Consider the following 25,571-nt stretch of genomic DNA (forward strand, 5'->3'; position numbering starts at 1 on the left):
CCAGGGAGAGCTTCCAGCACATTCCAGGGCCTGAAGGGGCTCCAGGAGAGCTGCAGAGGGACTGGGGACAAGGCCTGCAGGGACAGGACACAGGGAATGGCTCCCAGTGCCAGAGGGCAGCCATGGATGGGATCTTGGCCATGAGGAATTCCTGGCTGGGCTGGAATTGCCAGAGCAGCTGGGGCTGCCCCTGCATCCCTGCAGTGTCCAAGGCCAGGCTGGACACTGGGGCTGGAGCAGCCTGGCACAGTGGGAGTGTCCCTGCCATGGCAGGGGTTTAAAGATGATTTTTAAGTTCCCTTCAACCTCACATCTTGGCATGACTCTAATTCTAAGCTAGGCCTGAATACCAGTGACTCTGTCCCTACAGGACCCTCCAGTCCCACCACTGTCCCAAGCTGTGTCTTACTGACAGCATTTTCTGTAGGATCTCCCTGAGGAGAGAAGTTGTTAAAAGTCAAACTGAGAGGTGGATGTGAAGCACAAAGCTCTGCAGTGCCCCTGTTCATTTATTGTCTGGGCATGCTGCTCTCAGGTTTTTGAAGTCTCCAGGGCTGCTGAGCTCACACCTTTCCATCTCATCCTTTCATGTTTTGCTATCTTGGCCTTCAACCACCTCCTGAATAGTCTGGGTGATGCATCATCTCGCTTTTTGCTCACAGAATATGAATTTTGATGCTATTTCCAAGCTCAGCTGTGTTGTGTGAACGCCCATGAACTCTGTGCCCCCAAATCTTTCTGCATTTTGAGTGCTCACACTTGAGGGTATAGTGCCAGTAAATAACTCTGGCACTCGTGGCAGGGGACTTGTTTGAGCTGCTCTGTCCCTGCAGCAGCACATGAGTTTTTTGGGCTCCTATCTTGCACTTCCTGTACAGTTTGCTGTGTCTAAACTTTGCAAAACAGGCACCAAATTTTTCTCACTTAAGTTTGTTTCCTGGCTCTCAGCTTAAAACCTTTCCCAGGAGTGCTTTAGGAGCAGCAAATTTTTACCCTTGGTTCGTTACATACTGACCCTTCTGGCTTTGAAAATTCATTTAACATTTTCAAAGAAAATGAGAGCATTCTGCTGCTTTCCAAGGGTAAGAGTTCATTCCAGGATTTATGGACAAAGCTCAGCACTCTGAAAGCAGAGATCAATTCCACTAAATTTGAAATCAACTGTAGGCAGTGGCCTGGTTTCACACAGTGTGCAAAGCTTTGCAGAGGTCAACACAAGCAGAGAGTGGTGTGACCTTTGGGTCCCACCTAGAAGAATGACTGTAAGAGTGAGGGACCTTTTGGTATTTAAGTTTGCTTATTGGTTTTGGTCAATATGTATTGAAGTGGTTTTGACCTAATCTCACAGGAGGCCCCAGGTCTGCTTTGTCATCAATCTGTGTTACAGTCCCAGGCTTGCTCTTCGTGTTCCCCTCTGTGCAAGGTGGGAGTTGTACAGGTGACAGATATTCCAGAGCCTTCTGTGGATCTGCCTTTTGTAGTCAATTCTTGTGTGGATTCCTGGTGGGAATGGTTTAGTTTTGGGTTTAGCTACAGAGGTGTTGCCTCTGTAAAACTGAATTAGGAAGCAGAATCAATTTGAGCTCCCAAAGGGAGGTTTTTTGTTTTAAGATCTGCTGTTCATTCCTTGCCCTGCTCCCAGATGTGGATGGAGTTGATGATCTTTCTTGCAAGGACAGGAGCAGGAATGTCTGGTGAGATTCCTCCTGGCCCCATGATTGTTTTGCTGACCTAATTTGGCTCTCTGTAGCTGCAGTCCACTGATGAAGCTGTGCCAGGCCAGTGAAACATTTCCAATTAATGTATTGAACAGGGATTAGATGTGAAATGATCTCTGCGTGTGCTTTAGTTTGCCTCTGCTTTTTAGGACACCCTCAGATGAGGTTTTTTTTGTTGGCTGAGGATTTTTCCATGCTTCTCTTTTCAGAAGGACATTTTGGAGTGCACTTTTGAAATCTCAAACTCTCCTGCCTCTGGACAGAGGCTGTCTTATGGAGCTGTTTTTATTTACAAGTGTCCAGTATTGGTCCACTGATGTGTTTCTCACATTTTTTTTTAACTGCCTTCAGGTGAACAAGGTAGGAGAAAGTGCAGCTGAAGTGGGATTTGTGGAGTGCTTTAAAGGCTCATTATTTAAAAATAAATTGAAGGGCTCCTTCTGAGTGTCTCTCTTCATGTGTAATTCAGTGAGAGTTCAGCCTGAGAAAAGGTTGGGCCCCAAGTATTCATAACTTATCACAAAACAAGAGTGGTGTGAAGGCAATGTGTGAAGCTGTGCTGCTAATTGCTTCCACATTTTAGTATGGATTGTTGATTTGCATTAAGCAGGGAAAGCTAGGTTACTCTGACCTTACCAGGGAGAATCTGAAAGCAGGGAATGCTGTGAGTGGAGAGAGTGGAGAAGGAAAACTCTTGTGTTGCCTAAATGGAGAAAAATTAGAGATTTTGCCACTTGCCTAAATGGGGAAAAATTAGAGATTTTGCCACTTGGATGATGGCATCAGGCTCAGAACCAAACTGCATGGTACCACTAAAGGGCTTGTAATGGCTTGATAAATAATGAAAATGCTCATTTGAACTCATAAATGTTCTGATTAAATCTTCTCTTAAAAAAAAAATGGTATTGCTCAAGTTATTGGGAAAATAGTTTTACTCTTAGTTTGTAATGGCTTGATAAATAATGGAAATGCTCATTTGAACTCATAAATCTTCTCTTAAAAAAAATGGTATTGCTCAAGTTATTGGGAAAATAGTTTTACTGTGGTCTGGACTGGTTTCAGAGAAAAAGCACCAAACCTGAAGAAAGGAGGAGACTGCCAAAAGATTTAATAGGCAGATGGAAAATGTTTGCAGCAGGAAAATTAGTGGTGGCTTATTTGCTTCCACAGAAAATTAAATTCTTGCTGTTTGCCAAAATACTGAATTGGTTCTTGGGAAATGGCTTTGGTTGTGGTTAACAGGATCTGGGTTTCCTTGCACTGTGCTACTTCAGTTACATTTTCACTAGTGGTATAAAACTTGCATTAAAGAACATTTCACTACGAGAAAAGTTCAGTTTTTAAGGTCTGTAAAGTTCTCCTCAGCCAAGGCAGCACAAAGGAAATCAAACTTGCTTTTACCCCGATGATATTTTTGGAATCCCTAATAAAGCAAACGTGGGGAAGGGCTGCTCTCAGCTGCAGATGTCATTAACCCTTGCTGTGCTGCTGCAGGTGAAGGAGAACCTGCTGTCCTGCAAGATGCTGCTGCACTGCAAACGGGACGAGCTGCGCAAGCTGTGGATCGAGGGCATCGAGCACAAGCACGTCCTGAACCTCCTGGACGAGATCGAGAACATCAAGCAGGTCCCTCAGAAGCTGGAGCAGTGCATGGCCAGCAAGCGCTACCTCAACGCCACCGACATGCTGGTACCCCCTTTTTGTGCCCCCTTTTTGTGCCCCCTTTAGCTGTCACCGTGATATTTTATGAAAATCCCTCTGCTAGGATTTTCTCCCGAGGAGCTGAGAAGCCTCAGAGAAGAAATGCAGAAAATTAACTATCTGATGGCTGTGGAATGTGGTCTGGACATTGTTTACCAGCAGGTGCATCTTTGGTTGGTCCATGTCAGTTGTTTCTGCTTAATAACCAATGAAAGATCCAGCTGTGTTGGACTCTGAGAATCATGAGCTTTTGTTATTCATTCCTTTCTATTCCTTTCTAGCTTTCTAATAGATCCTTTCTCTCTATTCTTTTTAGTATAGTTTTAGTATAGCATTTTAATATAGTATAATATCATAATATAATAAATCAGCCTTCTGAAACATGGAGTCAAGATTTTCATCTCTTCCCTCATCCAGGGACCCTCAAACACAACCACACCCCTTTTTTCTGGCCTCTTTTTTCTGGCCCCCTTTTTGTTCCTCCTTTTTTGTCTCCCCTTTTTTTGTCCCCCTTTTTTGTCCCCTTTCCATCCCCTTTTTGCCCCCTTCTGTCCCCTTTCCCTCCCATCTCCTCCTTTTGCAGTCTCATGCTTTATTCCAAAATTAATTTTCCAGACACCTGCCTGGATCATCATTTCTTAAAATCTTACCTATTATTTCAAACCCTTTTTTATAATAGAAGGAACTGTCCTGTGTCCCTCCTCTTTCATGCCCAGAATGCACTCACAACTTTGGCCATTATTCACAGGGGAGTTTCTTGCACTATTTAGGTGGCTTTGCCTCTTTGTCTGCATGAGAGAACAAAGGCTTAAGGTTTAAGTTGGTTATTAGGAGGATTCTCTTCACAGAAAAGGTGGTCAGACGTGGCAATGAACTGCTATGAAGGGTTTGGAGTTCCCACTCCTGGAGGTGTCCATGGAATTCCTGGATGTGGTAGGTTGGACTTGATCATCTCAGACATCTTTTCCAACTTAATTGGTTTTGTGACTCTGTGATTCTTTTCTCAGGGTTCTTGATTCTTTCTTCTTACTTCCAGCTCCTGGTTAATCTCTTTTTCTCCATTCCTTCAAGTGTTTTTTGTCTTCAGTTCCATTTCTTTTATTAGCTTGCCTTACAGTTCCAGTCTTGTCCAGCACAGTAAAATCAGGATGCCCCTGACGAAGGAATGATTGGCATCTGACTCCATTGATTTATTAAACAATTGCTTTATTAAACTATATTATATTACATTATACTACACTATATTAAAGAAATGCTTTACTACAAAGAATACTAAAGAAATATATACAAAGAATACTAAAGAATACTGTCTCCCAACATTCAGGACACAGCTTTTTCCAATTGGCCAAGGAAACAAAACAATTCTCAGCAGACTCTAATTGACAAATCACTTCAGATGAACAATCTTCCTAACACGTTCCACATCTGCAAAACAACAGGAGCAGAGACTAGAGATAAGAATTGTTTTTCTCTTCTTCTCTCTGTGCTTCTCCAGGAAAAAAAAAAAAAAAAACACTTTGAGAGAGAGAATTATGTCTCTGTTCAGAGAATGTGTATGCCACAGTCCAGGAGTTTCCTGGACTTCTCTAATAACAATCTTTCTTTTTGTAAACTTAACAAGCACATTTCCTGACCAGGCTCCAGTCCTTCCTTTCCTGGAACTGTCTTTAGGAATTAAAAACAAGAGAGGTGATTTTTCTCCTCTCAGTCCTGACATGTGGAGTGCTCAGTCCAGTCCTGGGCTCTCCAGTAGAGACAGATGGAGTTACTGGGTCCAGGCCAGTGGGGGATTACAGGGATGGTTAAGGAGCATCTCACACATGGAGAGAGGCTGAGAGGATCCCCAGGGAGATGTTCTTGATGGTTATTATTGTTTCATGGGAGGGTGCAAAGGAAACAGAGCCAGACTCTCCTTTATGGTGCCCAGGGATGGGGGAAGAGGAATGGGCACAGTCTGAAACACAGGGAATAGTTTGATCCTAAACCAGCCCTTTTTTACTGTAGGGATGGTTGAACACTTGAAGAAGTTCAATAAACCAGCCCCTTTTTACTGTAGGGATGGTTGAACACTTGAAGTTCAAGCTCTATAGACCCAGAGAGGTTTTGGAGTCTCCCTCTGTGGAAAATTTCCAAATCCAGACTGGACATGGCTCTAGATGCCTGTACTTGGGCAGAGAGGTGGATTTAAGTTCAAGCTCTATAGATCCAGAGAGGTTTTGGAGTCTCCCTCTGTGGAAAATTTCCAAATCCAGACTGGACATGGCTCTAGATGCCTGTACTTGGGCAGAGAGGTGGATTTGATGTTCTCCACAGGTCCTTTCCATCCTGAACCACAAAAAGCAGAGGCAAAAGTGCTGCCTCTGTTTCTTGCTCCTCTTGGATAGACAGTGCCTTTAAGGCCATCTTTTCATTGCCTTATTTTGTTGGTTTTTTCCCTTTCACTGCCCTTTGTTGTTTCTCTTAGCTGTGCCTCTTCACTTCTTTTTAATAAGTCATTACCCAACAGGAGAAAGGTTTGGAAATTCACCCTGAGCTTTAATTTCCTCCTTTTTGCTTTATCTTATTTCACCTTAAACATAACTTTGTAAAACTTACCTTGTTCTCTGTGCTGGATTTCCCCCAGCTGGATGCCACTCCCATCCCACCCTCCCATGGCCTGTGGAACCCACCTGGTTTTTGGTGTTGCTGTCACATCCTCGTGTCTGGTTTCACCCTGCCATCACCTTCCTCTTGTTTTTCTGTTCCTCCTCCTCTCCTGTGCCAGCCCTGCTGCATTGAAAGGATCATGGAAGGGTTTGGGTTAGAAGGGACATGAAATCCCACCCAGTGCCACCCCTGCCATGGCAGGGACACCTCCCACTGTCCCAAGCTGCTCCAGCCTGGCCTTGGACAGCTCCAGAAATGGGAGAATCCAAGTGTGGTGTTTGCCTGATATTTTCAATTGTCAGATGTGAAAAAGGAGGTGGAAATTAAGGATGTCCAGTGTAGGTACCAAAATATGATACTCACAGTTGCCATCAGTAGGAGTTGAAACGTTGGTGTTTTTTTCACCAGTTTGCTTGGTTTAGTTGTTTTTTGGTTTGTTGTTTTGGGGTTTTTTGTTTTGTTTTGTTTTTTGTGGGTTCCTTTTTAATTAAAAAAAAATTCTTTTCAAAATGCCAGACAAGTAATCTGTTCCCTATTTGAAATCCGCGTTAAGAAGTGCAAGAAGAAAAATAACCTTGCTTAAGATTTCTCATACATTGTGCTTTAGAAATGGTTTTCAACCTGTGTATTTGATATTTACTGGTTTGCAATATTTTGTGTACGGTTATTTTAAATATAAACACTTATGTGTATTTAAATATGTGTAAAGCTGCCTGTGGCTATGAGGGAGAGACAGCATTAGATCTCTCTGATTTATAGACTTCCGCAGCATTTCTGCTGCTGCTCTGTTTGGTTGTTTTTTTGTTTTCAGCATAGCAAATATTTTCTAATAAATCAAATAGTAATGATATAAAAAGCAGCTGTTAGTTCATGGGCTTTTTTGAATATATATCAAGGAATGCAGAGAAACCTCAAGTGGAAATTGAACACTCAATTTCAGCCACTCATTGACACTTGCAATTCTCATTTGAAGACAAATGTGCCTGTATAAAGAAACAGTAATTCACCTGCATTTGGAGCTTTTCCCTGGCCAAAAATCACTGCAGGCTCATTGGCTTTTGCCATCTTGTGTTAACACAGCTCTGCGAGGCTGTGATGTTGTAATCACTCACTGGCTGGGGATAATTCCCTTCTCCTTTGATATGATAGGAACATTATGTAAAATCATTACTGATCTGTCAGGGAGGCACAGTGTCCATAGATCTGCCTGTCCTTTGGTTTCATTCCTCAAGGTAAACAGCTGCTGGTGGCTCAGGAGAAGCCCCAAAGTGCTTTGACAAGGAGTTTGTCCCCTCACCCTGCACTTGCAGCCCTGATTGATGCTGTTCCTGTAGCCCTGTGATCCATACAGTCAGAATCAGACCTTTGCAGCCCTTTGCAACCCCTCCAAAGGCATCATTCCAGCCTGCTGCATCCCATCCCTGCAGCCTGCTCTTTGTATTCCACTCACATTAATTGAAGTAATTTTGCCACTGAAGCGTGTTTCAAACCTCTGCATTTAAATTGAAATTTTAATTCCCTTATTGTTTGGAAAAGACGGCTGAGGATGGCTTGTTACAGGTTTCATTATCACTCCAAACTCTCCAGCTGCTGGTTCTAATGTGCAGTGACTGAGTAATGCAGGCAAGGATTGTTAATAAAAGACTGGCAGCTTTTCCCAGTTGGATAAACACAATGCAGAGGTACTTTGTGACAGCTTACATTTGTATGAAGTTAAATTTTTTTTTTTAAGTGACAGCTTTTTTTTCTTTCTGATTCTGTATCCAGCCAGAGCAGCACACAAATATCAGGTGTTCCTGTTGTGTGTTCCTCCAGCATCTTGATAATTCCAGGAGCACAGGCAGTAGGATCAGGTTTGCTGTCCTATAATTGCACATTACAGGGTGTCTAAAAGAACCCATTCCCAGCATCCTTTGAATTGTGAAGCTTTGGAGAATTTGGGAATGTCTGGAACAGATAAAATGCCTGTTTGAGCTGGAATGCATTTTAGTTATTTTCCATTTCTTTATGTGCCTTTTTGATAGAGTGAGTTTGTACATTTGCCTGAAATGGAGCTGGTTTTTCACACACCGAATTACTGACAGCAATATTCACTTCTATGGGGCACTTGAGTGCACAGGCAGACATTTGTGGCTGGTTTTTGTTTAATGTAAAACAAGAAAAGGGTTCAGGGGGACCTCCTGGCTTTGCACAAGTCCCTGACAGGATGGGACAGGAGGGAACAGGGACAGGAGGAGAGGGAACAGCCTTAGGCTGGGCCAGGGGAGCCTCAGGTTGGATATTGGGGAGAATTTCTTCTTGGAAAGGGCTGTGCTGGTGGAGTCCCCATCCCTGGAGGGATTTAAAGCCATATGCATGTGGCACTTGGGGACATGGGCCAATGGTGACCTTGGCAGTGCTGGGAATGATTGGACTGGATGATCTGAGAGCTCTTTTCCAACCTAAACAATTCCGTAATTCTGTTCTGGGGACATGTGCTGGGAATGATTGGACTGGATGATCTGAGAGCTCTTTTCCAACCTAAACAATTCCGTAATTCTGTGATCTGCTAATTAGGAAAAATTCTGACCCAGAAGGAGCTTCCTAAGGACAGTGTCCAGAGAGGGGAGCTGAGCAGGACCCAGGGACACTGTCACAGCAAGGACACTGATGTCACTTCCCTGGAAGCCTGAGCTTGGCTGCTGGAATGAGGAATCCAAGTTTTTCCAGAGGAGAGGTTCTGGGAGTGCTCCACAGCACCAGAAGCCAGAGCAGAGATCAGCAGCAGCACAGGCAGCAGTGGCCAGGACTGGAGATTCACCCTTGCTGTGCACTGATTATTCTCTGCATAGTAATTAATTAATAAATTAATTAGCTGAAAATCATGGAGATCTGTGCTGTTACTTTAATTCTGATTCCACTGTTGACCCATGAGGTCCCCATAGGGAAATATTCATATTTGCCATTTGTTTCTATAATTTAAAAGCTGAAATGCTGAAAACAGTGAAGCCTGTGCACTGATTATACTCTGCATAGTCATTAATAAATTAATTAGCTGAAAATCATGGAGATCTGTGCTGTTACTTTAATTCTGATTCCACTGTTGACCCATGAGGTCCCCATAGGGAAATATTCATATTTGCCATTTGTTTCTATAATTTAAAAGCTGAAATGCTGAAAACAGTGAAGGAATATTGTTGAATACAGTAATTTAAGGTCATGTCATATAATTAAATAAAGACTCTTTAGGCTACTTTGGTTTTGTGTCTGGATTTGCCCTTGTGGCAGGTAATAAACATTGAAACTGCAGAAATCTATCCATGGGATAGATGCTATTTCCACCTGTTGTTTTGTTTTTTGTTTTTTTTATTAGACAGGAAGGACTGGGAATGAAGGTGGGAAGAAGGAAGATTGTTTTCTGTCTGGATTTGCCCATGTGGCAGGTAATAAACATTGAGACTGCAGAAATCTATCCATGGTATAGATGCTATTTCCACCTGTTTTTTGTTTTTTAATTAGGAAGACAAGAAGGACTGGGAATGAAGGTGGGAAGAAGGAAGATGGAGCCCTTTGATTATTCTTCACTTCACCTCCCCTACCCTTGTGTTGCAGAGTGAGGAATTGGTGTTTTCCTCATGGGCACATCATTCTCCTATGGATTTTTCCCAGGAAATATAAAGCTGTCAGTATTTTGTTTCTCCAGAAGCAGGGAATGCTCCAACACCTGCTTTTCTTTCTTTCCCAGTGTTAAAGACTTAAACTTCAGGTTTTTAATGTCAGGAAAATAATAATATGATGTGAGTAACAGCAGGAGGATTTTTTGGAGCTGATCACTTTTTCACTGCACATTTGGCATTTTATAAAAAAAGTGGGTTTGTTTTTTTTAAAGGCAGGACTTTACAACACACCTGAGTGACTGGGTGACAGCAGGGGCAGAAGAGGAAGGGCTGATAATAAGTGGAAATGCTGTGCAGAAATCATGGAATTTCAGAATGGTTTGGGTTGGAAGGAGCCTTAAATCCCATCCAGTGCCACCCCTGCCATGGCAGGGACACCTCCCACTGTCCCAGGCTGCTCCAGCCCCAGTGTCCAGCCTGGTCTTGGGCATTCCAGGGATCCAGGGGCAGCCCCAGCTGCTCTGGGAAACAATTGAAGATGGCACAGAAGAAGAAGATAGAGGAGAAATTAAGCAGGGCAGTGACATCCTGGAGAGCAGTGAGGACAATGAACCTCACTTGCTGTGGGAAGAGGGAGTCAGACAAGGCCTTTAAAATACTGAAATGTTTTCTCAGGAGCTGAGGGTGGTTTTTGCTCTGTGTGCAAAATATTTACTCATCCCATAATGAGCATCTCATTCCAGAGCAGCTGGGGCTGCCCCTGATGCCTGGCCAAGGCCAGGCTGGACACTGGGGCTGGAGCAGCCTGGGACAGTGGGAGGTGTCAGGGGTGGCACTGGATCGGCTTTAAGATTCCTTCAACCCAAATTCTGATTCTGTGTCCTCCTCAACAACCTCCTGTGCTCCTCACTTTTCTGTGCACTCTACCTTAATCCTCTGGAAAAGCCTTTGGAGTGCCAACACCTCCATGGAAAACTGGCTGTTTGTAGCCCTGGGCATGGCTGAGATGTAAAAATATCATTTTTATTACCTGACTGCAGCTGCCACCTGTGGCTGTCCTCAGGATGGCACAAGGAAAGCCTTTCAATTAAATTGCCTTGTTGTGAGCAGAGTTCTTACACCTTAAGTAGCCTGAAATAATGAAATAAATAAAAATAACAGTGCAGTTCTCAGCCTGCATTTTATTTACTGCCTGCCTTTCAGCTGGAACAAGGAAAATCAATAAAAACACTTTCATTTTGTTTCTGCATTCCTTAGTGAGTGCAGCGCTGGGATTCAGGTGCTGCCGTGGAAGAGTTTTATATTTTGGAATTAAGGAAGTGGAAATAAGAGAGCTGGCTTTGTTTGGGATTCTGTACAAATGTTTTTATAGGTAAATTAAAATTTTGGCTCTGCTTGAAATTCTCTTTTGAGAGGTGAGATCTGTCATGTGAAGTTTCTATTAATTGTTAATGTTTGGCAAATCTGATTTCTGATGGTGAGGAAGAGGCCTCTTGTTTTTTGTTAATTTTATTAATTCCATGTGTACTTGGGATATGTTCTGGTGGTTCTAAAAACCATGGGAACCATGGGCTTTGTGTGTCTGAAAGGTCTGGGGCCACACAAGCAGGATCTAAGGGTATTTGGTTTGTCCAGGTTGAGTTTGATAGAATACTGATAAGTTTTTTATGAAGAAGGTTTGGGGGGGTGTTTCTTTTTAGATCACTTTTCACCTCTCTTCTGTAATTTTTTCCTATTTTTTCCTTAAATTTCTTAAATGTAATAACTTTTTTTTTAATATTTAAGAAATTAATTTTTTTAATTTAATTTTTTATTTAAATACTGCTTTGGTGTTTTTAAAAATAAACTTAAGGCTAGTTTTAAACACATTAGAATGAGGAATTTTTGTCCCTTGGAAACATTTTTATTTCCCCTGGACATAGTTATCAATGACTTGCTCTCACTCTTTTCCTGCTGTAATTTGCATTATCAGGGCAGTCTCTTGCATGAAGCTGTAGTACCTAAAGCTCATTTACATGGCCACATCCTGACCCCAGCTCTCCTCAGGGCCTCTCCAGAGCATCATCAGGGGGCTCTTGGCTCTGCTAATAACAACCCTTCATTTCAGCTGGTAAAAGCTTATTAAATAAGAAATCAGGCTGTGATGGAGGTGGAGCAGAGTTGGAATAGAGAGGGTGCTTTTCCAGCAATCATTGGGCTGTCCAGGAATTCTTTTTTAAACTCTGGGGTGTAAGAGAGAATTTTATCCCCAGTAAAACATTGCAGCAACACCATGAAAAAATCATTGAAGGGTTATGGAACACTATAAAATAATCCAAATTGAATAAATCTGGATAAATAAATCAGGTATAAATCTGATTGAATCCTTTGAAAATGCAGCTTTAAAGCTGGCAGAAAGGTGTAATAAATTCGGTTTTCACTAAAGCATGTGAAACATTTGGGATGAAGATGGAAATGAGAAGTGAAAGGAAAAAGTCCTGGGTAATTCTGTCATGCCAGTAGATAATTCTGCCATTTCAGGGAAGTCATTTGTCCATGCTGGTGGAGAAATTGCAGAATTTCTCTTCAGCTCCAAGTGAGCAGTTGGATAAACCTCTTGTTTATAGCCCCTCTCTTCTTTGAGCACCACTTTTGGTTCCAGCACTTTGTTGCTAGAAAGACATTGATGAATTACTGCGAGTGGAGGAGGAAGGAGAATGATTGATGGGTGACTGAGGCAAATGCAAAATAATTAAATTTCTGTAGCTGGAGGAAAGGACAGCAAGTGAGGAACATAATTTTATAAATATTTAAAAGTTGGCAGAGGGAAAACAGTGTTTGGTCATTGCCATTGGAACACTTCAGAAAAAGAAAAGCTGTTTGTCCTTTGTGTTAAGGTGTTTCAGACCAGGTTTGTCCAAAATAACCCTTTTACTTTTGTTTGTACATTTTTTACTCTCCTTCCTCCCTCAGACCAGTTTGCTTGTCCTAGGATGAGCTGTTTTCCTGCAAACTGAGCACTTTTTTTTTGTGTGTGTAGCTCAGAATCTTTCAAAGTGGTTTTCCAACCCTCTCAGCTTCAGTCATGTGTGTCAGTCCCCCCTTTTTGTGCATCATTTGCTCACAAATCCTTTCATGCCATGAAGGGGAGTCAGTTCAGCTCTTCCCAAAATACTGCAAAGGAACCATAATCGTAATTTACAACTCTTTCTTTGATTTTTGCTTGTTGAATCTTACAAGATTTTGAAAGGTGAACAAAATTGGGAGCAATTTCTTCCCTCACCTGCATATCCATCATGTTAGCACTCATTAATCCTCATCTCCTCATTAATCCTCATCTCCTGGGTTCCTTTGTTCCTTTTCCTGCTTTTAGGAATATCAGGAATTTTCAGGAATATCATCACTGATCTCTGTGCTTTTCCTGTTTTCCATGATTTTACCTGAAGACTCTCTGCTTTAGGATCACCAGGGTGGTTTTTAAGTTCAGGATGATCTTAATAATTCTGATTTGTTTTGATGCCACCTCACACTGTGCTGTGGCAATTTGGTAGCAGACAATTCCCAACCCTTGGATTTCTTATTTCTTAAGTTTTCCTTGTTTCCCCACTATTTGGCTGGCCCATCCTCAAAGGCCATCACTTTTCAGCTTCATCCTGATTCACCTTGCAACCAAAATACTGCAACAAATCTACAGATGAAACACAGCCTTGATAAAACTTGATAGCCTTGATAAAACTTGTGTCAAGGTTGGAATTAAAATATATTAAATCCAAAAGATACATCCAAAAGATACTGGAATTAAAAACCATTATATCGAAAAGATACTGGAATTAAAAACACAGCCTTGATAAAACGTGTCAAGGTTGGAATTAAAATATATAAATGAAGTTTAAAGCAGGTTTAATCAGGTACTTGTTAAGTGTTGCCAGCAGTGGAGGCTGCAAGTGCTTCACAAGCTTTTGGTTTTTGGAATTCTGCGATTCCAACCATCCTCTGATTCCCTGCACTGTGCATCAAAAATGTGGGAATTTTGCAGCCTTAAATTCAGGAGCTCCTTGCTTATTTTATTGCTAATAAACTCAGGAGTCATTTTGAGGTGGGTAAAAATAGAGAACACAAACCAAACCCTGCTGCAGTAACGTTTTCCCTCTGCTCTCCAGGTACAACTCATGTCAAACAGCTTTATTTATTCCCCTCCCTTTTCTCAAGTTGCTTTTCCCATGACTTTTGCTCAGTCTGTCACAGCTCCTGTGCCGAGGCAGTGGGTGCCACGGGGATGGGGTGGCACAGGGATTGGGTGGCACAGAAATTGGGTGGCACCTGGGAGTGTTTCTTGCTCGAGCCCTTTGAGTGTTGGATTGAGCCCTTTTCTGACCCAGAGATGGGGCAGCTGAGAGGTGTTTTAAAAGCTTTTATTCCATTTTTAGTCTCATTTGAAGGGTGAGACAATACAGATGTTAGAATTCACCCCATCATAACCAGAAGCCAGCTATTTCCTAATTACAGGACATTATAAGTGTTTATTGCTCTGTCAGCTCTAGCCACACCATGCTGTAAATGCCTTAAAGCCAATCACCTAAAATTACCCCTCGTGGGTGCCACTCCAATGCCTCTTTCACAGTTCTGTTTCTCCAAAGCATCCAGTCTTATTTGCAAGGCCACCCTTTGAAACTTGTTTCCAGTTCCATTTCTCTCTCAGCAATGTCTGTGCTGTTCCAGGGCATTCCTAAGTCAGCATTTCTCATCTCAAAGTGTGCATACAGATGTGAGAAATCTGTCAGGCTTTGGGAATTCTCTACAAATCCACTTCCCACATTTCCCCCTCTCTCCTGAATAGAAAAAAACTTCCTTGATGTCTTTGTTTATCAATTGTTGTGTACAGTGAAGCACACAAGGCACTATCACTAATATTGTCACTATAACATTAAACTCAGTTTATTTAATAAGTTATTTCAGTTGCCCCATCTCTGGGTCACAAAAGGGCTTAATCCAACATCACAGCACTTTGGTTCACAGTTTTGGGTTGGAAGGGACCTTAAATCCCACCCAGTGCCACCCTGCCATGGCAGGGACACCTCCCACTGTGCCAGGCTGCTCCAGCCCCAGTGTCCAGCCTGGCCTTGGACTTTCCAGGGACCCAGGGGCTGTTCTGGGAATTCTGTTCTAGGGAAAAGAGAGGTCAGCATTTGTGGGTGTTGTGTCTCTGCCCACTGCCAAGTCCCAAAAGCTGCAGTGTGAGGACTTCCCTGTTCCATAGCAATCCTTATCTCCTGCACGTCAGGTGCAAATGGAATTCAGTGACCTGCTTGTTTAGATCTGCCTACACTTATTTAAGCTGGTTTTTAGTCATTTTCCTTTCCTGTACCTTGTGAAAGTGAGTCCCTTGTAAAAGCAGCAGATCAATTCTCCTTTTAAATGTCAGCATTGTTGTATTCACCAGCGAGGCAGCTGGAACCTTCTGGGTTGTTGCTTATTTATTTACTCTTTTATTCTCAGGCCTCAGCTTTTTCCCTTTTGTCAGATTGTGTTTGTGTATAACTTTTTTAAATCTGGAATGATGACCTACTACATTGTTTCCTCTAAACCTTTCTCAGTTGTGTGTTCATGTTTTCATATCTGTTGTGCAAATTCAGAACTGACTGGTTTCCCACCTCGAAAGGATTTGATTTTTCTAGTAAAATAATTAATAATTGAGGAAGGAATTCTTCCCTGTGAGGGTTGTGAGGCCCTGGCACAGCTCACCTAGAGAAGCTGTGGATTCCTGATCCCTTGAAGTGTCCAAGGCCAGGTTGGACAGGGCTTGGAGCAACCTGGGATAATGGAAGGTGTCCCTGCCCATGGGGACTGGGTGATCTTTAATGTCCCTTCCAACCCAAACCATTCCATGATTTTATGATTCTATCATTATTTGGTTTTTTTCCCCCTCCCTGAAAAAAAATATTTGAGACTTTTCTCTTTATCTCTGCTCACTTCCAGGCCTGTGGGGTTCAGCAAAACCCTTGAGGGAATAAATAGATTTCAGTGTAAGCAGATTGGGAAACTTTGGCTGAAGTCAGTAAAGAAAGAATTTTGACAAATACCTTGTTAGCACTTAGGTTCTCGTTTGTTGTAAAATGCTGAATTAAACACTTCCAAATTCCCTCTTACACTAAGCAAGTGTTTAGCAGTGTTTTCTTTTTAAGGCAATTAAGCCCTGCTATAAACTGCCTGTGACCTTTAAACAAGCTGCCTAATGGTGCTGGTGCCACGGTTATTTTCTATAAACTTGCAATTTTTAGCTTATACAAAGCACAGCTCTTTTTTCAGGCTTATTTCATCTCTGTTTCCTAAAGGGTCTTTGCTCTTTGTAGGTACTAATAAGTAGAGAGAGATAAGAAGATTTGAACATCAGGAATTGCTATCAGATCATCTAAGCCAAATTCTCTGCTAATCCAAGCCAATATTTTAATTAGTGTTTTGACTAAATTACACTTATTGGGTGTTCATGAGCAGCTTTCAATGGGAGTGAGAGCTGAATTCCAGAATTAAAGGAGGTACTGGTGGGCACTGCCCATTCTTTTGGTACAATTTGCTCATTGTAAAGCATTTTTTTTCCACGAGAATAATGACTTGTTTATTGTTGATTCCTTTTCCAGCTGCTCTGTGTTGCTGTGGCTCCTCTCTGCACCCCAACCCCTGCCAAAAGATTAATGTGGGGGAGCTCTTTTACCTGTAATTATCCTTTGTGCCCAGCTAGTCTAACACAATGCCATGATCCCCCTGCAGAAAAACAAACAAAAATCACTTTATTTCTGTTTAACTGAGCTCTGTGTGTAGAAAAAAGAGCCAAGAAGGATCATCAGCTGCTTTTTCTGGAGCCTGGAACCACTTGTAATCCTTCTGTTCATCTCATTTCCAGGTTTTCTTGGGCTGCTTTTCCCTTATCAGTATTAACTGGAGTCTTGCAGGATAACTCTGCCTCTCTCTATCCAATTCCACACCTTTTAGTGCTTTTGGATGCAGCCAGCAGCTGATGGGATTGTTAAAAACCAGGGACAGCTGGTTGGCATCTCTTGCATTATCCAAGTTTTGGTGTGTTCTGGGCTGAGTGGGGCCATAAAGTCAAAAAAGTTCCTTCTAAAGTTCCACTGTTGATGTGCCTTTAGTGTATATTTAATTTTGTGCATTTTTTTATTAATGTTTTTGCTTCCTTTTGGTTGCTTATGCTGTTCTGGGCTGGCTTACCCAGGACACAAAGGTTTTAATCTCATATTTTTTATTCTGGAATATAATCTTGGGTGCTGCTTTGTTGCCAGGACCTAAATCATCTTTCTGTAAGCAAAAGTGCAGAAAGGAAAAATGTTCGGTTTGGTTTTTAGCATAATATTTCTATTGCCATCTAAACCAACTGGAGACCTTCCTTTGACTTCCATAAACATGAGTACAATAAATGGTTGAATATTCCATTTTTTTTTCTTTAAAATATGTCCTTGAGAGCTGTATTTTGGCCTTAATACTTTTGGTGAGCAGTGAACTCTTTAGGAACTGGCAAGACAAAAACAGAGCTGGGTGGAAAATTTAAATTCCAATTCTTTGTGTTTCAGAGAAAACTTTTCCTGGATGTGTTGGAATCTTTTTTAGTGTCACTTTGCTCTGGATTTCTCTTCTTTTCTGGCTGCTTTTTTTGTCTCTCAGTTTCTCAAATATTGCTCCTGCTCTTTGTTCTGGTGGGATTTTTGGCCCAGCTCCCAGGGTAGTTGCAGCTCCCCTGAAGAAGCTGGAGGGGATTCAAGTGCCTTTGGAATGGGGAAATTTGAGGAAAAAACTCCACCTGCCAAAGGAAGAGGAGAGGAATTAACATTTCCCCTTCTGCCTGAGTTTCCCACGTGGTCTCTGCTGAGCTCCTCCACTCATGTGAGCTCTGCCACCTCCTCTGGCGAGAAGGAATTTGGGTTTTCCCATCATTTTTGGGGTGATTTCATGATGTGTGATGTTCCCACAGATGGATAAGGGAAAAAAAAAGAGGAGGATGGACAGTGTAGTCCAAGTGAGGAGATTTAAAAATTAATATAAAAAGCTTGGCTGTCCCATGGATATATCAAGTTCTTCCTGGGCTTGGAGGCCAGCAAAGGAGCACACTGGTGATGGATGTTCTTTCAGCAGAGTTAATATTTACTGGTACTGAGGGAGCAACCCTTGGCTGGGCTGGCTGCTCACTGTATCTTTGCTTTTAATTTTTAATGTTTGGCTGACAGGTTTGTTCTGAAGCGAGATCCTGAAGTGCAAGCAAATGTCTTATTTCACTGACAGCATCCTCAGTTAGCAGGGAATGGGTTTTTAAATTTTATTTTAAACCTCTGCATGCCAAACATGCTCTTTCCAGTTTCTTACAACATCAGCACTGAGAGTTTGGAAGCTGCAGAGGGATGCCATCATTTATTTATTTATTAGTGACTGGAAATCTCTGTTAAGTAGAAAACCAACTGGGAGGGATGCACGGTGAGAGCATTGCTTTTAGGCACTGATCTGTCATTCCTGGTGGGTTTTGTCTGTGTTTGGGTTTTGTCCACGTTTATTTTTAGGATAGAAAAGAAAATTAGGGAATTTCTGTGCACGTGGGATGTCAGCTGGTCATTATTTCAGATATTCAAATGGTGTAGCCATAGGACATAGGACATAGCCCTTGTGCAGCCTAAAAGATGAGGCCTCCTAAGCTTTTTCAGTCATGAGTTTAAACAAGTTAAATTTAAGCCATTTTCTCCCCATTTGCAGAATTTAGAATAATGGTTCTTTTTGGTGTTTCTGTAATGGAAAGAATAGCAACCATCAAACACTATTGTCACTATCTTCTTCTAACACTTTTCTGCTTAATAATCCTCTTATTTGGGGATAAACCGTGCTTTGATTTTTATTTAAGAACTGTGTTTTCACTAACTTGTTTTATACATACACTTAATATTTGAAGGCTGCCCATTAAATCTGAATAATTTGGATGTTGGACCCTTCTATATAATTTATTTGGAAATAGAAATAAAGAAATGTTACTTCAATATTTTCTGCTTTAGAAGGGTTTTAAGACTAGAATCATCCTGGGATTCAGACACTTCCCTAATCCAAGAGGAAAATTACTGTATTTGTGGGGTTCTCAGATGAAGGGAGGAATGATTAATCTGACTCCGTGTTCTCAGAAGGCTAATTTATTATTTTATGATATTATATTGTATTAAAGAATGCTAAAGTATACTAAAGAATACAGAAAGGATACTTACAGAAGACTAAAAAGATACTAATTAAAAACTTGTGACTCTGGAGAGAGTCCTGACACAGCTTGGCACTGATTGGCCAAAGAGTCAAAACAATTCACATGAAACCAATGAAGCAATCACCTGTGGGTAAACAATCTCCAACCACATTCCAAAGCAGCAAAACACAGGAGAAGCAAATGAGATAAAATTGTTTTCCTTTTTCTCTGAGGCTTCTCAGCTTCCCAGGACAAGAATCCTGGGCAAAGGGATTTTTCCAGAAAATATGACTGCCACAGAAAATTGCAAAACTGAATGAATTGACGGCGAGAGCCGAACGAATGGATGTGTAAAAACTGTCCCTTGTTTTCCCCCCCAGGTGTCAGCAGTGGATTCCCTGGAGGGTCCCCTCCTGCAGGTGGAGGGGCTGAGCGACCTGAGGCTGGAGCTGCACAGCAAGAAGATGAACCTGCACCTGGTGCTGATCGACGAGCTGCACCGGCACCTCTACATCAGATCCACCAACCGCGTGGGGCAGCGCGGCAGGGACAGAGCCCGCCTCGGGTGGGACAGCCTGCCCCAGCCACAGCCACCAAACTGCCACCCAAACTGCATTTCTGGCATGCTGTCTTGGTTTGGAAAGCCTGGTGTCTGCTGAGGAAGGCAGGAGGCTCCCTTGAGATGGAGAATGCAAACCTCCACTTTGCGAATTATTGTAGTTTTGAAATTAAGGGGCTCTCAGGCAAAGATATGGGAATGGGAATAACAAGTAGAACACACACCCCCATTTCCAAGCCAAGACACGTGCCAGTCCCTCAGCATTGTGGCTCTGGAGAGCAGAAAATTCAGATTTTCTGCACCTCCAAGCCCATTCACATTCTTTTGCTTTTCTCAGCTCTCTTTCTTTTCTCTTGGGGTTTTGCTGCTTCCCACAGCTCCTTTGTGCATTCTCTCCCTTCCCTGATCTTATCCCTCTCCTACAAATGTCATGGTCATGAGGCTCAGGTCATAGAAAAGCTGTTCATTTTCTAGGAAATATCCAAGTTTTAAAAGCCTCCTGCCCAACCACAAGGTGACGAGATGGAGGCCACAATACTTCAGTGTCTGAGCTGAAATGTGTTGGTTGTGATGTGTTCCCAAGGGGTTTTAAAGGTGTTGAAACTTCTTACCTGGTTGTTGCCTGTGGTCAGTGGAAATTCAGTTAATATAGGCTATTTTTTCCTGATTTTCCAAATTCTGAGGAAGAAAGTGGCTGGAAAAGAGAGAGGCAGTGTTGGGAGATAATTTTTGCAGAGTAGGAGAGGTGGGGAATTTTTGCAGAGTAGGAGAGGTGGGGAGCAAAAGGGGAGCCAGCACTTAATAGAGATGCAGAGAACAGATAAATGAGCATTTTATTGTGAGAATAAATAAAAATCCGCTTGCCAAAAATGCAAGGCAAGATATCCAGTTGCATTAAATGAATTTATGGAAGAAAGGATTGGTTGAAATTGAGATTTCTAGGAAGAAGGGTTGCTAGCAAGTCATCAGTCTCTTCCTTACTCATCCTCTTAATTAAAAACAGCCACAAAGCTTTGGTGTACCCAGACTGGGGAACTGTTAATTAATTGCAGTTTTGTGGCTGCTGCAGGGACCTTCCTCTCACTCTGGATTCTCTTTTTTCACTTTCCCTGATGCACATTGTGGATATTTGATAACAGGAGCTCTTGCAGCAAGGCTGCCTTGTTGCTTTGGCTGGTTCTTCTGCAGGATACCAAGCCTAACCCTTGTTTTTTCACATTTCCATGAGAATTTTGACCTCTAAGCAAACATCCTGAGCTCCATTGTAGGAGCCTTCCACATTTCTTTCTCCTAAAAAATGATTTCTTGCTTGTGTCCCCCTGCCATGTCCAGCAGCTGGGGCAGTGTGACACATTTTTGGCAACTAATACGATGTGAATTTTTTAAATGTTTTAATTTTTGAGTTAGGAGGTTCATTTGGGAAGTGATGTGCATGGGTGGGCTCAAAACAGGAATGTGAAGGGCAGGAGAAAAGGGTGGAGGTGTCTAGAGGGAACAAAGAAGTTTGGAGGATTAGAAGTTGACAGCAGGCATGGAAATGGGAACATCTATTAGGCTTAATCCGTTTCATAGGCTTAAAATGTAAGGAACAAGTGGATTATTTGTTGTGAACAAATATTGTAAATAATAATCAACTGTTTGCTTTACTTCTTTCCCCTCCCACAGGTCTCTTGTGAAAGACTCCTCTCCTGTGCCTCTGATGGATGTCACTAATTTATCTACACCTCGGAAATTCCTTGAGACTTCCCAGTTCAGTACTCCTGGAAGCTCCAGCAGTGAGTATTTAAGCCAGATAGATAAATATATATATATATAAATTTGTAGATCTTCAGCTGATTTTGCTGGAGCAGGAAGAGGCAAATCATCCCCTCATGGCTCAGGGGAGACAAAAACCTGGGAGGTGATTTTGCAGGGTCACAAAATGAGTGGGTGCTGTGTCCAGGGGCAGAACTTGGCTTTTTTTCCTCATGGAAAATCATCTTTTCCCTCTCCTAACCCTCACCAGCTTCTTAAATACACTCAGTTTCCTGTGCCTGTTCTCACCTTGATGGTGTTCTTGATATCTTGAGCAGCAGAGATTTGCAGTGGGTTCATTCTGTGTGGTTTCCTCAGCATTATTTACTGCAGGCTGCCAGGTTTGTGTAGATATTACTGAAGTTTTTTATTGTCTGGGAGCCAAAAGGTCAAATCTGTTCCTTGTGGGAGCTTTGTAACTTTGACTAAAGGTCTGGCTGTACACAGGAATAATCTGGGCCTGATCTTTTATTCCTGTTACTGCAACAAACACCAAGGAAAACTCTTTTGTCTGAGGCTTTGGAAGGGCTGCAGAGAGGGGAAATTAATCTTTGTATTGTTTCAGGAGATTAATAAGTGGGGTTGTCCTTGATGAATAATACAGAAGTGACCTCCAGTCTCTTTCCCCTTTCAAACCTGACTGTTTCAGTATTCCTCAAATGCAGAGAATATTTCCTTCTCTTTTCAGCCTTATTAATTCTTCTGTCCTTTTGTTTCTAGTTTTGTCACACTTACCTCCCAGATTGTTCTGTCTGATTACTCTTATCTTCTGCTCCTGGAAGGGTTTTGTTCTTCAGCTCTGCTCCTGCCAGGCTGGTCTTGGAGCCTGGGGCTGTTTTTCTGTGTCCTGGAGGTTTGTGAGGAGTCACAAACTTCCAGAGCTGGAAACTGCAGCCTGGTCACTCAAAATCTGGAAGAGAAGAACCATATGAAAATTCTGAGGGAAAAACTCAAGAATTCCTGTTCTGCTCTGTTATCAGTGAGAAATTCAGTTCAGTTTTCTTGCAAAAGATAACAAGATTTTGAGGAACTGAGGAAATAAACCACAAAAACCTGAATCCCAGCCTCACCACTGGAAATAGAATAGTTTTGGGTTGGAAGGGAACTAAAAGACCATCTAGTTCCAGCCCCTCTAAATGTTAAAATACTCATTTTCAGTGATATTTATAGTGTCTGCTACTTTCTCCCCCTACAATATTGCTCTTCTGTATGGTAATAAAACCCAAAAGGTCTGAAGTTATGGAGCTGATGGGGCTCTCCCCCCTCATGGCTGGGGAACAGAGCAGGAGATGCCCCTCCTGATCTTTTTTTATAGCAGATCTCTTGCTCTTCTCACCCACTGCACCAGCAAATCTCTTCCTTGGCTCCTCCTTGTGCTCAGCATCACTCAGTGAAGTGCTGGGCAAGTGTCCCTCAGCCTGGCAAAGATGTGGATTCTAACAGACAACATTTGATCTGCATAAAATATGCATATGGTTCTGCTTCAAGTGCACAATGTACTTATGTAGATTCTTTTTCCCTGTAATTTCATTTAAAAGTAGCCTTTTCCAGGACTGCACAACTAGCAGAGAATTTCAAACTTATGCCTATGCATAACAAAAGCTGTTTCTGCCTGTAGTCACTTAAATTCTTTGGCTTTTTATTGATGAAACAAAGTGTCTGTGCATATTAATGGGTGTCGTTCTAAAGCACTGACTCATTCATCCCATCCCAGCAAAGATGCCAAAATTTGGAGTCCTTCCTGCTCTCCCTTCCCAGAGGAGATGTTACCTTGTGCTGTAGAATCTTTATAAGGAAATTAAAGCTGTTCCTGCCGCACGTAAAATAAACAAATCCTTTGGAAATGCTCACCTGAGGATTGGAGATGTGGCAATTCACCAGTAACACTTTCCCTTCATGCCAGTTCAGAGAAATGAATTTATATTTCTCTGCTTGAACTTTCTGTACTCTGAAGGGTATTTAGGAAGGTTCCTGCTTTGCCAGGCTCTTCCTGGAACTCTAAAACGTGCTCACAAACCCAAGAGTGCCCTTTCCTGGGAAATTTGGGACAATACTTCTTAGAAATCCAGCAGAAGATGAGCTGCTGGTGCCAATAAATACTGCTCTGGGTGGCATATGTAGATTTTAAGCTGAATTGCTAATTTATTTCAATGTTTTTTTGGAGCAAAAAGAGTTTGTAGGGCCAGGCAGGGTGGTGGTTCCAAGGTCAGGTCTAGGAACTGCTCCTGGCTCTCCTTCTTCAAGAACCAGAGGTTTTTCCACATGTGAAGACCTTCAAAGCTGCTCCTGCAGAATCCCTGCAGGAGCCAGAGCTTGGAATATCCAATTTTCAGGGTGAATCTAAAAAATGCCATTTTGCCAGTTCGTTGTCACAGGGGCCTCCACTCCCAAGGGGCTCAATAAATCTTCAAAAGATTTCTTCTCTTCCTATGGCCTGGGTAAAATGCCTTTATCATTTTTTGTTAGAATTGAATGATCTGGGGATATGTTTGGGGAAGGAAAGGAGATTTTGAGATCTATGTGGTGAAAGCCAGGAAAGTAACACATAATTGCTCTTTCTGTGTAATTTCATGAGTTGTTCCTGTGTGTGGTCCCAACATCAAATAACTGGCTAGAGTTCACTTATTTTTTTTATTTGGAGACTTAATTTTGATGCTTGTATAGATTAGAAGGATTTTCAAGTGGGTTTTCTTCTGGGTTTGGTAGTGATGCAGAGCAGAAAATTCCCAAAATCTTCCAAGGACCCATTTCTGCAGGAGCTGCCAGTTTGTAGCTCCATGAATAAGGATTCAGCACCAAGAATTAGCAGGTGATGTTCCTTCAAATCTGAAATCATGCCTTTGGGCCACCAAGAGCTCGTGTGCTTTTCTCTGGAAGGATTGAAGGTACAAAGGATATCACCAGAAGGACATAAATAATGGAAAATAGTATATTACATTTTACAAGACTCCCATAAAAGCCTGTGGATAATGAAACCTTCATAATGAGGAGCAGCAAATTTTGGCTGTTCACTGGAATGAAAAACAAGACCCAAGAGCCTTTTTTTTCAGCTGCTTTGCTTAAATGAGTTCCCAAAGTTGGCTTTTTAGGGATCAGAACGGAGCTGTTAAAAAGCTCCTTGCAGCAGGTTGGTTCCTGGGGAAATGGCAGCACTGAGCAAATGAATTCCAGGTGGAAGAGAGGTTTTTGTAGGGCATCATCAGAGCAGGGATCAGGAAACTCCCCCCTCTAGCTCTGGGGGTTACACATGGTTCAGCTTTTAGGGGTTTAACCCACTTCCTTCCAAGAATCAAAGCTAGGAAGAACTTCTCCATCCCAAAAAATAACAAAGTTATTAATATTCCCAGTTCAGGAGTAAATACAGACACAGCTCTCCCTTCTGAGAGCTGATCTCTAGGGACAGCTTTTCTCACCTGGGGACTCCTCTAGCAGCACGTGGGGCTGCAGTTTTCCAGGTGAGCTCCTTAATAAAGGTGCTTTGGTGCCTTTTTGGAAGAGGAAGGAGACAGGAGGAGCTTGTTCCTGGGCCAAAGCTTTGTGGTCAAACAACCCCTTGATGACATTAAATGGCAGGAGAGGATGTTTGAAGTGTGAAAGACAGGAGAAAAGGACAGGACAGTTACCCAGGGCTGGGATCTTGTCAGATCTCACAGATGAATGGGCCCCCAAAGCCACCCAGGGCTGCTGTTTAATAGGGACAATGTGCAGGGAACACACTGAAAACAGCTTCCCACTGTGCTATCAAACTCCCAGATCTGACAGAGCCTCCAGAGCCGTGTGCAGCTCCCAGATATCGAATTGCTCACTTTGCTCTTGTTTGTGAGAGATGTAAATCAATGTCCTGACTATTCGAGGATGCTGGAAATTGGTTTGCTCTTTGGAAAATGGAAGAGTTTGTCTCAGTGTGCTGGCAGAGTTCTCAGCAAGATTGCTGCTTTTACTCCTCCTAAATGCTGTCCTCACATTTGGCTACAGCTCCATTTCCTCCCTCTTGGATGTTCATTGTGTGATATTAAGAATAATTTACAAGCTGCTTACAAAGAGGGTGCAGCCTCATGACAGGACCTGTCCTCTGAGAGGCTGGGAAATATCTGCATTGAACTCAGAGAAAGAAGATATTTAGGGTTATTTTTTAAAAAAAGAATAGGCTAAGGCTTTCTTCCTGTAGCATTTCCAGTGTTTTTTCACAGCTCTGGTTCCAAGGAGCTCATTTGCTGTGTCTGTGCCTGAGTTTTGCTCTGGGTTTTGGAGAATAACAAATAACAATAACAGAGTGGGCAGAGACCAGGCCTGCAGCCACAAAGTCCTTTGCAGCTCTGTGGGGTGAAAGGTGTGTGATGGAGCAGAGCTTTCAGCAG

The 25,571-nt window shown here is 42.3% G+C and overlaps 1 protein-coding gene across 1 annotated transcript in view; it reads left to right on the forward strand.

Annotated features, from left to right (window-relative positions):
* The window catches only part of LOC121340593 (exocyst complex component 4-like), a gene marked incomplete at its 3' end in the record, with an annotated part of 62,273 nt that overhangs the window by 20,129 nt on the left and 16,573 nt on the right, over positions 1-25,571 (forward strand). Inside the window, exons 3-5 of the mRNA XM_041413453.1 lie at positions 3,213-3,407; positions 19,241-19,425; positions 21,085-21,194. Of these exons, the coding sequence (XP_041269387.1) occupies positions 3,213-3,407; positions 19,241-19,425; positions 21,085-21,194 (490 nt within the window). The remainder of the gene's footprint in view (positions 1-3,212; positions 3,408-19,240; positions 19,426-21,084; positions 21,195-25,571) is intronic.

Source organism: Onychostruthus taczanowskii, unplaced genomic scaffold (genome assembly GCF_017590055.1).
Source record: "Onychostruthus taczanowskii isolate IOZ18803 unplaced genomic scaffold, ASM1759005v1 scaffold41, whole genome shotgun sequence".
In the NCBI taxonomy this organism is placed as follows: domain Eukaryota; kingdom Metazoa; phylum Chordata; class Aves; order Passeriformes; family Passeridae; genus Onychostruthus; species Onychostruthus taczanowskii.